At 38.4% G+C, this 15,301-nt stretch overlaps 1 protein-coding gene across 4 annotated transcripts in view; it reads left to right on the top strand.

The window, feature by feature from the left end:
• The window catches only part of Dip2c (disco interacting protein 2 homolog C), a 408,405-nt gene that overhangs the window by 287,960 nt on the left and 105,144 nt on the right, over positions 1–15,301 (top strand). For all 4 annotated transcript variants that reach the window (XM_028859456.2, XM_028859459.2, XM_028859474.2 and 1 more), the window contains 5 exons: positions 4,451–4,542; positions 6,731–6,841; positions 12,601–12,724; positions 13,075–13,184; positions 13,365–13,467. In XM_028859456.2, the coding sequence (XP_028715289.1) occupies positions 4,451–4,542; positions 6,731–6,841; positions 12,601–12,724; positions 13,075–13,184; positions 13,365–13,467 (540 nt within the window). The remainder of the gene's footprint in view (positions 1–4,450; positions 4,543–6,730; positions 6,842–12,600; positions 12,725–13,074; positions 13,185–13,364; positions 13,468–15,301) is intronic.

The following is a 15,301-nucleotide window of genomic DNA, read 5'->3' as shown; positions in this document are numbered from 1 at the left end:
AAATTAAAAATTAAAACCAGAAATGGATGTATAAAGCTGTGATTATTGTTTTTGTTTTTGTTTTTCAGATGAATACTTTCTTTGGTGATCAGTAGGGAATAAAAATCTAACCTTTGGGTCTAGGTTTAAATCATGATCTCCTAAAATACCCAAATGCTGAAACTGAAAGATGATGGAAATTCCTGAAGTCTAAAATTCCAAAAGTTTTAAATCCCAAAATACAGTTATAGAGAAATACTTAAAATTCTTTAAAAGACATTTATTAAACACACACACATTCATGCACACATACGTGTTTTGTTTTGTTTCGAGACAGAGTCTCTATATGTAACCCTGTCTGGCCTGGAACTTTCTATGTAGACCAGGATAGCCTCCAACATGCAGATATCCACCCACATAGGACTAAAGGCATACACTATACCTGGTTTCATTTACATTTTTAAAGGGAGATTTATATCAGAAAGATAGGAAAATATTGACATAATACTTTATAGGCCACTCTACAATAATATATGTAAGAATAGAGAAATTTTTGCCAAGCTAAATACTCAAGTTTATTCATACAAGTCATATAGCTTTAAGAGTTACAAGTCGATGAGCTGCATTCATAAGGAACCAAGTTAGAAAGCAAATATCTACATGTGTATCATTACTGTTGGCTATTACATATAACAGCTTTATAACTGTGGTCCCCTGCAGTGTCATGGTGGATAGTCCAAGTCTTCTGACAAAGCTAATCAAAGGCTATTTGGGTCAGTGTTGTGTTTGTAATCACCAGAGAACTGGGATCTTGGAAAGTTATCTTAGGAGAATACAAGTACTTAATGAGGTCAACTGTTAATTTGAGGAAATTTCAGTGCATTTATATATTTGAACAATATTGATACTGAAAGGTAATACCTTGGGCACCTTCATAGAGACTACATTGAGTTAGAGATGTCTGAAAGGTTGTATCATTTGTACCTCCAGTATTGGAATAGGAACAGTATAATAATAAAAGACACAACATACCAAATTAAACAAAAGTAATGCTGACATTTAAAAATATTAGGGAGCTAAATGCCTGCTGACTCTGGAGAAGCTAATGGTGTGGGTTGTTGAATCCAGAGGCTGCTGATTCTGGACTTGAGCTTGTTTTATGCCTTTCTTTTTGTGCTGGTGGAGGTTGAACTCAGGACTGTGCATATTAGGCACACATACTGTCAATGAGCTAACTCAATATATCAATATATAAGATGAAAACCTTGACTGAGACAGTGAATACTGTACATGAATGTAATCTCTGTGGGAAACAAAAATAAATTGGTTATTTCTTAGAAAATTCAGGGGAAACAAGGCTCATTGAATTTCAGTTGTTCTAATGCCTAAGGAAATTGGTATAATTGAAGGACTATAGTATTTAAAATCTTCATATATCCCTTCAGCCCTCAAATTTAATTCCCAGTCAAGTCCTAAAACAGCAGAACTTTTAGCTGAGAAATTTAGAATATTTGGTAGAAATGTAGATAGAGTAAACCTATAAAATATCTGGTACTTAGACCTTCACATTGCAGTAGAAATAGGAAGCATACTAAGCAGCACCCATGGACTACTGTAACCATAATTCATGAAAATAACCATACTGCATAGTGCTTCCCTTTTCATATCTGGCCTGGTAGAAACCACCATCTTCATATGCTTCCTCTTGTTTTGTTAGGATACATGTAAGTACATTTAGCTTTTCTACCACATCAGTGTTCCTGTTTATTTTTTTATTTTTAAAATATTTAATATCAATACATATATATGATATATTTTGATCAAATCCATTTCTCATTCTTTCCCTTTCAATTCCTCCCCTATCTCCACCATCTCTTTTCACTCACAACCTAATGTGCTCCTTTTTTTCTCCCAATACCCGCCGAGTCCATTTAGTACTGTCTGTATATACATGGTTATAAGACTATCTATTGGAGCATGGGTAGCCTTCAGGCCTGCATCTCTGAAGAAAACTGACTCTTCTTTCCCCAGCAGCCATCAGCTGCCAACAACTCCTCATGTAGGGGTAAAACTTAATTAACTCCTCCTCATCCATTCTGACTTATTCCAAGTATGTCAGGGTTTTAGCTGCCTGAGTTACCAATCTTTCTACCATCTTATTGTAAATTGTTACTGGTAACTCTCTTCAATGCTTGCCCCAATTTTATGGGTGGTATGTTCTTTTGAGATTTGTATTACCACCTGCATATCTGTCTCCTTTCTCTGCAGTTACATTGTCTGTACAGCAACTTAAACTTCATTCAAATCTAAGAGAGGCTAAAGAAAATAGTCCTTGTCACCCACTCTGGAAGTGTTTCTTGTCTTTGTTTTACACTAGCAACTGCACTTACTCAGTTTCCTTTTCTCTGAAAACTACAAGATGTGAAAATACTAAGTATATCTCAAGAACTTTGCCCAAAGTTTGCATTTTGTACTTTTCCTTGAGACCCTCTGTAAAACTAGCTTGTGTGTGAGTGTATAAAGATACCGCCTTCTAAGAATCCCAGCTGAAAATGAAGTTGAAGCATTAACAGACTCTAATGGTTTAATTGACTGGTTTGTTTAAAACACATTACTTGTTATTTTATTCAGTGATAACAAAATGTAATTATTCAGCTAGAATAGTTCCCTAGTTTTGTTCACAGTAAGGAAAGTCTGGATCCTTAAAGTACTTATGGTAAAAACAACAACAACAACAACAAAAATCACCTCCCTGTTATGTTTCTCATAAACTAGTGATTATTGATAGAGATGTATACTCCCCAAATAAAGTATCAAATGACTTTAAATATCTATGGGGTTCAGATGAGGAAGTAAAAATGAATGAAATACTTAAGAGTTAAGTTGCACACCTTGATTGTGGACTTGATTGGTGCTTGCCTATGACATTAGTGAAACCCAAAAAAAGTGGTTAGCATGTACTAAGAATCAGGAATTATCCTGGGAGTTAGAACAATGAAAGATAAAACATTCTTCTTGCTCACTGTCCACTAAGGGGCAGACAAGTAGATGAATCCTATGAATGGTAAATAACAGCAACATTAATTCAGGTAGCTTTCGTTTAATGGGAAATAAAACAAATTCAGTTTTTTTAAAAAATTAAAACTGTATTATAAACAATAATTTCTAATTACAAGAGGAAAACTGGACTTTGACTATACTGAGACATAATTAGATTGATCTGCATTTTATTACTTTTATATGAATGTATTGACTTGAATCTTGATTTATTTTGAAAGCCCTTAATAGTTGAGTATCTTAGACTGTGCTATAAAATGCCTTATGTATGCAAGAATTCTCTTTAGATTTGAAGTCACTTTTATTCCACTACTCATAATTACCTGGAAATGTACAGGCATAGGATTAAGGCTTAAAATGTGAAACTCATTCAGAGCTTGGTTTTGTTCTTAAATAAAACTTGTAGAAACTCTAGGAAAAGAAAAAAAAACTATCTTTTTTTAATTTGCATTCTCCTTTTTTTTTTCTAGAGTTCAGAATTTTAAAATGATTATAGATATTTGTTATTACTTTATCTAAGGGCAAAGACTCCTCTTCCAGAATTCCTAAGTCCTGAGATTAAAAAATGTTCACTCTGAGAAGTTTACAACTTGCAGGGGATCAGGGTTCGAATGACCTGTCAGAGACATTTTTACACAATTTGTGTTCATTGGACACATTAATAAGAGATGGATGTCACTGATATAGCTTTATTACTCTCACTGGGACTTGTCGTCCCCATGCTTAACCCAGAAGAAATGTGGCAATTAAATTTTTCTGTAGCTTTATAGTAAGTACATCATACACTGAGAGGAATTAAGGGTGTTAAGGCCTTGCTGATGATTTTCTGGCAATGTGTCATGTTTAGTACTTATTTTCCATCCTGATTCTAGGAACTTAAGTTGAAGGCTTAAAATAGGAAAAAAAAAAAATTTCTGGGTAAACTTCGTGAAAGAGGATTTTTCAAGACCTCATCCCCGCCATTCCCATGCTTGTATACTGTTAACTAATAAAAAACTTATGGCTTCATGTCCCATCAACTCCTTCCCTGTCATAGGCCAAGCATAAGACTGGCTAAACAGGTGGAAATTAAATCTTTCAATCTCTCCTCTCCTCTTCCTCCTCTTCCCCTCTCCTCCTTCCTCTCTCCTCTCTCTCCCTCTTCTCCTCCCCTCATATCTGTGCTGTTTTTAAAATCTCTACTACTACTTCTGAATGTTTTTTTAGCTTTCAGATTTATATTGTTTCCCTGTTCCCTTTTTTGTCAATAGTTTCCTACATGACAGTTACCTCCAACCAAATATACTGAGCAAAATAGATGTATGTGCTTGACTTTGAAAATGTTCCCTAGTTTAAATAATATTTACAGTTGAATGTAACTGAATATGCATGTGAATGTTAAAGTTGCTTGTATGTTTATACTTTCTATTAACAGGCAAACTATGGACAAGAAGTATGAAGGTTGCTTACAACATTCTACATAAATTAGGTACAAAGCAAGAACCTATGGTACGGCCTGGAGACAGGGTAAGTGAGGTTCAAATAACTAGATAACTTCTGTTTTATAATCCCAGAATTCAGTCTGCCTTCCTCCTTAGAATACAGTTGGATTTGAAAGACAAGTATGCATTCATTGTGAACAGGTACAACCATCAGATTGGAGAGTTTTGTGTGTTTTGCTGCTTTGATCAGTTTCCTTAGACTTCTTGGCCTACTTTGTGGGAATAAATCATGTGGCAGTATAGTCACGTGGGAAGTTATAAATTTATTATTGTCTCTTGTTTCTTTAGGAGCCTCCCCATCCAAAAATGTGCTGTCCACACACACACTGACTTCTTCAATGAAGGCAGATACATATGAGACCTCAGTTTCAAAGAATTTTAGTATGCTTACACACACAAATAAATCATCTTATTCCTTTTCAAACTTGTTCATCTAGCTGCTCTTCTAGCCATGTAGAAAAGAAATCATGTGTTCTAAAACTTAATGTTGTTTCCACCAACTGTCCTGTATTGCTAAACAGCCAGCATGACCAAATTTAAGATATATAGCTCCTGCCTTCATAACTGCCATCACAATCCTTTTATGCGAGCCTGTTTATCTTATCAGAATGTTCTTACCAAAATTAATAAGTCCTGTTTAGAACATTTTTTAAAGAAACTATTTGGAACTCCAGAATAAGAAACTACAAAAATGATGCATATGTGCTAGATTTATGTGCCTGTGAAAATACACCTACTTTGCTTGTAAAGAGTTAACACTGAAGGTGCTGCAACATCCTAGAGGAGCTGGTATGAAAATAGAGGCAGCATCCTGAAGAACATAGTGGGGATCCTGTTTTAAAAACTTACTGTAGAGGAGAGCACTAGGATAGGATAAACGTTAAATTGGCTGTGTTGTAGTCATGTACCACATACTGACATTCAGTGACAGTTTACATGAGTACATTCTCTGGTATGGCCATAAGTATAAAAATACTTAACGTATTTCTCAGAATGTATGTCCACACCAACATTAAGTCTCTCTTCATTTAAAGGGTATGGGGAAACTGGGTCTAATACTTATTACCTATGAATATAAAGGAAACACATTTAGAATGTCAAATATATGCCAAGATGTGAAAATATATCAAGAAATCTTTGTTACAATATATTAAACACAAGTTCCAGGGAACATAGCAAGACATTGAAAGGGTAAATATAGGAAATGAAAAGGAATCCATAAGAGGAAAAATTTCCATCCTTAAGATATGCCATATTGCTAAGGAGTGTTGGAAGCTCTATTTAGTAATCAGTGCTGAGTTATAATATTCTGCTTTCAGTCTGGCTGAACTGAGCAGGTTGGGTGAACAAGGAAGGACCAGGAACAATCAAATACTGATTAAATACTTAGCTATAGTAATAGTAGGCAGTGAAAATATGCATGTACAATATAAGAGACTGATGTTGAACTTATACCAGAACTGGTAATGTGAGGATTACTAGTAACACATGTTTATAGATAGATATGGTGTGATGTGTCATGCTTCACATTGAACTCTGTAAACCCTGTTTCATTTGACCTTTACTATGACAGTCAGCTGCAGTTTATATTATCGCTTTTTCTCATACAAGGAAACCAAGGCTTAGAAAGACCAAAATTGTGCCTAAGATTCCAGGATTCAGAAGTACCTTAGGATCTGAATTAAGTCCTATCTGGGTCTAGCTCCCAAGCTTTTTACCCAACTACCCAGTAATGGATTATACAAGCATTTAATTATTGTTGTGAGAACTATATATCAGAATACAAGGAGTTATTTATGTAGATCAGTGAAAAGAGTAAAAACACATATTATGTATACTTTTTATGTATATGAAAATTACATGGCTATGGAAGATGAGAGAAGAAAATAAAATGAGCTATTGCCTAGTAATGGTACTGTAGTTGGCAGCTGTTAATGTTTCCCTTCCAAGTTAGTTGAAAAAAAAAAGTATGGGACACTTATTAAAGTATTTCTTACTATGAAAACATTTTTCTCATCATCCATCACTTTTGAGATATATTTTTGCTATGTAGCCCACACTGGCCCTGAACTTATAACCCTTCTTCCTCAGCCTGCTGAGTACTGGTCTTATAGGCCTATGCTATTGTATTGGGGTCTTGGAGTTTTCATGCTGCTGTCTGTAGAAAGGTAAATCATGCTTTTTTGTCTGCTCTGCGTCTTGCACATCTCCAGGTGGCACTGGTGTTCCCCAACAATGACCCTGCTGCTTTCATGGTGGCCTTCTATGGTTGCCTTCTGGCTGAAGTTGTTCCTGTCCCCATTGAAGTGCCACTCACAAGAAAGGTAAAGAACTCATTGTTCATTAACCTATTATAGGGAAGTGACAGGCTCAGTGGCAATTTAATATGCTGGGTGAGAATATGCTGACTACAGTTTTGTAAATGGATTTTTATCTTTGCTGTGCAAGTGCAGTGACATGTAATTGCTGTCTCTAAGGCTCAGAACAGATTTTCATCAGTTTCATCTATTAAGGGAACAGTTATTCACACACACAGCATGTCTCTCTCACCTGCAGGTGTGAGACCTCTCAGAGATGGAGCTTAAGTTATTTGTCAGCACAGCATGGAACTGTCTTATCTCGATCTATTTTCTCATTCCTTAGTATCATTACATAGAAAACCAGGTACATGATAGCACTCATTGACTTGTCTTGATTATGGGTGGTGGTCCTTGACTTGTGTTCAGTTGTCTTGATATTGTCAAGTTCAAAGTTCACCTCTGATTGGTCATATCTTACTCTCTAATTAAGATGACTAAACTTGCTGTTATCTTTATTGTGTATTCTTACTGTGGGACCAATAAGAAGCTAATATTGTATACACTGCTCACCAGAGTAATTGGCGGTCCCTAATATGATTTATTGCCTGTAGCAACCAGGGCTGTAGAAGCTCTGGTGTTAGAGTAGGAATCTCTACACCAATTCCCAGGATCACTGTAGTAGTTTTCAGCACCACTAATAGTTGCAGGGTTTACTTTTCTTCACAGTTTTGTCCTCACCTGTTACTGTTCACCTGTTTGATAAAAAGCTATTCCAATAGATGTGAAATAATTTCACTGTGATTTAAATTTGCATTTCCCTAAGAGTGCAGCTGAACTTTCTTTCCTGTCCTGTGCCTGTAGAACATAGGAGCCTGTTGCCCTGTGCAGTTTTCTTATTTTTACCTCACTGTTCTTACTTAGGAACAATTGGAAATGGAATAAGACAAGTGTATGAGTAGGTAATAAAGTATGTGAAGCCTAATTCTTGCATCTCCCTGTTCAACATCCACTAGAGTTGCCATAAGGGCCCTATTGAACACTCCTTTTTATCAATCCTAAAAATTGTTTAATGCCTAAGTAACAACTCCCTTTTTTTTTTTTCTAATTCTGGTAGTGAAAGGAAAACATCTAGGCATTTTTACTGAGAAGTTAGTGACCCAACTTATAGTTTGAGTAGGACAGGGGAGGGGGACAAGAGAAAACCAACCTACAATCTTGTCAGTGGGACTTCAATTGTCATTGTACATCTGTGTGACTGTCACTATCTCATGGTGTCTGAACCTGTATGTATTTCTGTCAGACAAGTGACTTTACGAACCTGAAAAGTAAATTAGGCCAAGATGTCCTTGAGGAGCAAAGGTTATCCACAGGTGTGATGATGTGGGTACCAAGTGATAGCTACTGCACAGATCCAGCCAGGCTGGCAGAATGAAAAATCTGTGTATTTGCCAGTGATGACAAAATGAAATAGCCTGTTCTTGCCTGGTCATTCCCTTCCTGCTGTATCTTAAACAGCTGCATAACAGCCATAGCGATCTGTTGCTGCCTGAGCCTTTGTGTATGCCATCAAGGGTATCTGGCTTTCTCCAGAGGGCTCTAATCATGATTGATTGGTTGCTTGTGTTAGTAAATGGGGACCTGGGACACTCGCCTGTAATCATAGCCCTAGGGATGCTGAAACAGGCAGGTTGCCCTCAAGGAGACCAATGTGGGCTATTGAATGAGACCCTATCTGGAAACAAACAAAAACGAAGAATGTTTCCAATACCATTTCAGATGGGACATTTGGAAGGAATAATGTCTGAGTCTTATATGCCTGCCACTTTATATAAACAAAGTGGCATTTTGAGAGAGGCACTCGGTAGATTTGGGGTCTTGAACCACAGAAATAGAAAGAAAATAGGAGTGGAGCTGCAGAGGGCTGTGGGGAGATGAGGGACAGCTGCTTGCCAGGGTGAGGAAGAGCTGCTCCAGAAAGGGTGTCCTCTAGCTGAAGTATCCTTGTATACACAGTATGGCAGACACCTGGGATTCAATTTATTATATGCCTGGATATGGTATGTGAGTGTTCCTTAATGTGTATAGACATCCAAGTATGTATCTGGGGATGTGTGTGACCATAATGTGTATTCACGTGCGAGTTATTGTACATGGGTGGATATGTTCCTGTGTATGTGTGTACATGTGAGCGCATACAGCATATTCGCTTGTGTTGGAATAATAAACATTTTCTATGAGTATGCACTTGTACAGTGAGGATAATTTATAATTATTAACACTGCATGATCTACACATGAGGATGCTTTTTCTTATCTCTGACATCTGTGTGTGCTTGAAGGTTACCATTATAAACACAGCTAAAAAGACATTAATTGATAGACCTTTGATAGACCTATCTTAGACAAAAATTTGATACGATGTTGTGAAGAGTTACTGCCACAGAGGCCACACACAAGCGATTTCTAAACAATGACATTATCAGTTAGCCTTTTCTATGTTGAAGAAATTTTTGGAAATAAATATTTGAGTTCAGATTTGGTGTAGCTTTTATTAAATGGGAAAATTTACGAACTTTGATCATAAAGGGAGTAATCATCTGCTGCCCTTACTGTTACAGAACTGCCAGGGGTATGATAGATGGAGTTATGGTGACACAGCCTGCCTCTTCTCTCCTCTGAGTGTGGTGTGTCTACATATTTGCTCTTACCTGAGAAAGACACTACCTGTCAGAGCCATGCTTATTTTTAGGGGCAAAGTACTTGGCAGATGATGTCAAGGTCAGAGTGTGTGTCTGGGAGGATTTATCTCATTTCACATCCTGAGATGTGGTGACCATTTCTCTGGCTTGGACTCTCATCTAGCCAGATGGAGGCAGATACCTTTCCAGGGACCTTGTAGACCACAGGAAGCCATTGCTGCTATGTGGATTTGTAGCTGTTTATCCTGTTCTTGGGTCAGGAGGAGAGACTGTAAGAACCACAAAGTTCTTCTTTGCCTTTTGTTTTGATACAGTCTGATGCATCACCTCATCCCACCATCTTGCTTGAATGTTGGATGTAGAAGGTTGTAGATGAAGCTGGCTCTAGTGTGTGTTTGGTGTTACCTGAGGGGTAGACTATCTGAAGCTTATGTCTAGCCCCTGGAGAGGCACTTTGTAGAATAGGAGGTGCAACTAGAGACATTTAATACTGATGACAGTCTTGAAATCTCATATGACTTTCACTCTTATATTGCAGGGCTGTCCTCCTTCTCTTCATGCCATTCTCCTCTCCCACTTCTCATGCTTCTCTCTCTCTCTCTCTCTCTCTCTCTCTCTCTCTCTCTCTCTCTCTCTCTCTCTCTTCATTACAAACTGTTTGGTCTATGGCTCAGGCTTACTGCTAACTAGCTCTAACATCTTAAATTAACCAATTTTTATTAATCTATATATTGCCATATGACTGTGGCATTATCAGTAAGCTGATAGCTTGATCCTTCCGTGGCTAGATGGCATCTGCCCAACTCTACCTTTTTTCTCCCTGTATCTCTCTTGGATTTCCTACCTGGCTATAACCTGTCTTGCCATAGGTCAAAGCAGCTTCTTTATTAAACAATGGTAACAACACATATTAACAGCATACAGAAAGACCATTCTACAGTATTGAAATTTATTTTGTTTTGTTTTGTTTTTCAGAGAAGTAATTTAATATTAGGGGAACAAATACTGATAACAGGTAAATTCAGCCAAGATATATAGATCATATTAAAAACACAAGCAGATTCATTGGAGATAGAAAGCTAAATAAATTATATACATACAGTTCTAAGTAAAAAGATACTATAAATTTTGCAGATAAAAAGTTTTTTTGAGCTTGAAAGGAACAAAGATGTGCACATTTCATGATGCTCCTTGCATATAATTTTTTTTACCCCTCTTAGTAGTATTTATGTCCAAACATGTTGCTCCTTCTCTTTTTAAAATTTCTCTCAGTACTGGGGATTGAACAGCCCAGGCATTCATACATATCTAGTAAATGCTCTTTGAACTTAATTATGTTCCTAGCTTTTAGGGGTCTATTTATGTATTTGAGTTTATTGTTTGGAGTAGGGGAAGGTTGGACTCCTGGCTTTAGGCCCAAGGTCAGAGTGTCATACCCTCTTATCTGTATGTATGCTGCAGGTAACTCTGTGTGTAACTCTGACCCCAGTCACTCCCCACTGGGAGACAGCTGTGGTGTTGGCCTGACTCAGCAAGGCATTTATAAGCTTGAGAAGCAGCCAGCTTCCTGCTGCTAAAACCTACCTCTTCTGCCTGCCTCACCTCATCAGAGGAGTAGTGTTTGATCTTGACTTTACTTGAAAACAGTATTGCAACAATAAAAAGCCCCACAAAAATGTCTCTAAAATAGGAACTGACCCCATATAGTGAAGTCCACATCACTTCTCTCATTGCAGGGTTGTGCTAATTATGCAATTAGCTTGTTGGCTGTTGCTCCCTGAAAAAAAAAATCCATGTAAGGTGACTATAGATTTTAAATCTACATTAGGAAAAGTATAATCCAAACACTTAGCAGACAGCAGTTTTGAAATGTTAATGCTGATGAATACCAAAGCACTCTGCTTTGCTCAGTGATTTCCTGGGACAGGCAGGAGAGTCAACAAGCCAGACTTCCTGAAGGTTGTTCATAGGGTCAAGCTGGGTGTAGCCTCAACTCCTCTATACCATGATATGTTTTTAGTTCCAAAAATGCTGGATACTCTGAGACTCTTGATTTTTTTTCAAGCCAACATCATAGAAGAGCTGATGGGAGAGCAGTTGAATCTAGGTGACTAGGTTGCTTATCATCTATCTTCATGAGAAGCAAGCTAGGTATAGGGACAGTAAAACTCACACTGAAAGGCAGCTACTGAGGCTGTTGCAGCCAGGGACAGCCCCATCTGTGACATCTGCTGAAAGGTGACATTTAGTCCTGGCAGCTTGGTTGCCTTTCTAAGCTTTCTGTCTCCAGAGTTATTGCCCTGGATCCATAGCACATTTTAGTGTGTGTTGGTTACTCCATTGAGATGTGACATATGCAACATGGAAAAGGTGATCCTGGTTGTCATTACTCTGGATGAAGATTCCTCTTGGTTCTATAACCTACTAGGTGTGACATCTCTATAACCAGTCTTGGAGTGTGTCAAAATCAGGTTGCTAGATGTTCATGTTATAGATAATTTCTCTCCACAGTAATGAAACCTTAGGATCATTGTCTTTGTTTTTTAATTAAAAAATTTTATAGAATATATTTTGATCATATTGTCCCCTCCCATAACGCCTCTCAAATCCTCTCAACCTTCCTACCCACACAACTTGTTTTTTATGTGGGAACACATACTTATGAGCTCTCTTGCTCTTTCAATCTTCTCTCCCTCTCCCTCTCCCTCTCCCTCTCCCTCTCTCTCTCTCTCTCTCTCTCTCTCTCTCTCTCTCTCTCTCTCTCTCACACACACACACACACACACACACACACACACACGGTTGGAGGAGAAGGGTCTTGGGGAGGGTAGTTCATTTCCATGCAACCCTAGATGATAAGGCAGTGCTTTGGCTAGGAGTACAATTTGGTCTTAGATTCTTGTTATTTGAGACAGGGTTTCTGTATGTAGCCCTGGCTATCCTGGAACTCACTCTGTGGACCAGGCTGGCCTCAAACTCACAGAGATCTGCCTGCCTCAGCCTCATGAGTTCTGGGATTAAAGGCATATGCCACCATTGCTGGACTTGTCTTAGATTCTGATCTCTTTCCTTGATCACCTTTCAGGATGCAGGGAGCCAGCAGATAGGTTTCTTGCTTGGAAGCTGTGGAGTAACTGTTGCCTTGACTAGTGATGCCTGTCACAAAGGACTTCCAAAAAGCCCAACAGGAGAGATCCCACAGTTCAAAGGTATGCCACAGAGTCCCTGAGATTTGCTTCCCTTTCAATCTTTCATTCTGTAGACTGGCTCTTCACTTGTGGAAGAATGTCCTGTTGAGTCTAGAACAGAACTTTTCTGGCATGTCAACATTTCTGATAATATGTGTAGCTCATAACCTGTGGGGTGAAATGATGTGGCTGGTGGTGTCTTGAACACTTTTGATGATACTGTCTTCAGTTTAACATATGGGAATGCCAGAGATTCCATGTAGGCTGAAGTGGTGTTTGAAAGCAAGCTCTGTAATCAGAGAGATAGAAATTCTGCAGACCTGTTTTCTAGGCCCTGTTTACTTAAAAGGAATTTATTATTTATTTCTAAGGTTGGCCAAAGCTGCTATGGTTTGTCACAGAATCAAAACACCTCTCTAAACCTCCTCGAGACTGGTTTCCACACATCAAAGATGCAAATAACGACACAGCTTATATTGAGGTAAGATGGATATCATCCTTCCCCAGGGTCTGGATGTGTATACTGGAAAAAGGTGTGCACTTCTCTTCATTACACTAGTTCCAGTGTGGGGAGACTCGCAATATCTCAAATAACTAGAAGCTATTGAGTGGGGACCAGAAATGTGTCAAATCTCTTTCCATACTTTTTGTCTCGTTTCAGTATAAGACGTGTAAAGATGGAAGCGTTCTTGGGGTGACTGTGACGAGGATAGCACTTCTGACACACTGCCAGGCACTCACACAGGCCTGCGGCTATACAGAAGGTGTGGATGGCCCTGAGACTCCCTTGGATCTGGGTTTTTGGAGATGTCCCACTGACCAGGGATGCCTGATGGCAAGCCAGCTTGTATGGTTCCAACTGGTACTCATAAAGTAGTAATCTGTTTGTGCCCAATTCCATCCATCAGTTTGTGAACTTTAAGTAGTTGAATTAGTATGTCAACTTGAACTGGTGTTACAGAGACACAGGAACTGCAGTGGAAAGTCTGAAATGAGAATGCTGGCAATGGTGGGCTCTACCATCCTTCTAGATAATGCATTCTTACTGTGTCCTCATATGACATTTTCCATGTGTATACCTATGGAGCCCTGCTCATGTCCTCATTTAATATTTATTATATTCTTGAAGGCTCAGCCCCATAAGAAGTGTTAAAACTTTACCAGTGAGTTTGAAGATGTGTGGTTCATCTCATAGTTGGCACACATGTGCTAGTCCCCACCAGCATGTGAATCTTTGGAAGCTCTTTCTCTTTAAGTGCCATGTTTTAGCCCACTCCTCACTATTGAATAAGAAGTTTTGAGAATAGGTTTTCAAGCTTTACTGGAGAACAGGTGTTTTTCCTGGTGTGTTTTCTCTAGTTATGAGAAGCAGAGGTAGAACAGAGGTAGCATAGCAGTAACCATGATAATAGGGTTGAGTGGACACAGAGAAGGAAGAGCTAAAGCAACCCCTCCAAGAGCCTTTGGCTTGTTGCTCCAACTACCTTTACAGGGAGGGCATAGTCACAGCAGATAACTCTACACTGACGTCAGTTTCTGAGACCTGAAGAACCAAGTAGTGGTCCCTAAACCTACTTCTAAGTGACTTTCCTTTTTCCCTCTGTTCATGTCATCTTCCCATTCTTGTCCTTTTAAAGAATAATTTGTCTGTTAAACATGCTCTATGAATGGTTATACTGTTTAACACTTAGAGACACATATGCTCTGTTCTCTGCTATTCTTTTTGTTAAAACATAGTGACTTGTGTATCCTGGCCTTCATGCTTTGAAGTTCCAGGGCTGTCACCCTTTATATATGAGAAGCAAATATAAACACATACATATATAAATTTTCTCTACTTTAAATTTATAAAAAGTAATCTGGGATGTTTTCTTTAAATATCTGTATTTCAGATTAGTCTATCTGATCTACCTCCATATTTTAGTCTCTGATAGGAGAGCAGGTGAAAGAATGTTTGAGCCTTTGATAAATATTGCCAGAAGGAATGAGGAGACCATAAGACCTAACATTGGTAAATGCCCAGGACTCTTGAGAAGTGACTGGGAGCCTGTGTACAAGTGACTGAAGTGCCCAATGAATCAATTTGATAAGAACAAGGTCAACTGAAGATCTAAAATCCTCAATGCCAAGCTATCCAGCATCATTTCCTTGGTCTTTGGAAATAATTTTCAACAACATATTTTACACCTTTTCCCCTGTTCTTTCCCCTTTGGAATTCTCATTGCCATGCTGCTTCAATATTACACCATCCCTATCTTGAGGAATCTCACCTCCTTTATTGTCCTACCCGTGCCACTATTAAACAGTTCTAATATGACAAAGCAAGCCTATGCATTGCCAAAATCTCTTCCCCCCCCCCCCATGTTTCCCTGTTATAAAAACTAGGTCACATGTGGGAGAAATTAAAAGAAGCCCCAGGAAGGCAAAACATAAATAGGATGGTTAATACTGTGTTTGGGGATATGTTGTTATGTGACAGCGTTTTAGAAGTCTCACTATATGCACAAGCTGGCTTTGAATTAGCTGTGTAGCCAAGCCTTGTGATCATCCTCTCTCAGCCTCTCAAGTGCTGTCATCACAGGCCTGCACTACCATGTC

Source organism: Peromyscus leucopus, chromosome 5, assembly GCF_004664715.2.
Source record: "Peromyscus leucopus breed LL Stock chromosome 5, UCI_PerLeu_2.1, whole genome shotgun sequence".
Taxonomy (NCBI): domain Eukaryota; kingdom Metazoa; phylum Chordata; class Mammalia; order Rodentia; family Cricetidae; genus Peromyscus; species Peromyscus leucopus.
Note: the sequence above shows the minus strand (reverse complement) of the source record. Positions and strands in the feature narration are given on the sequence as shown.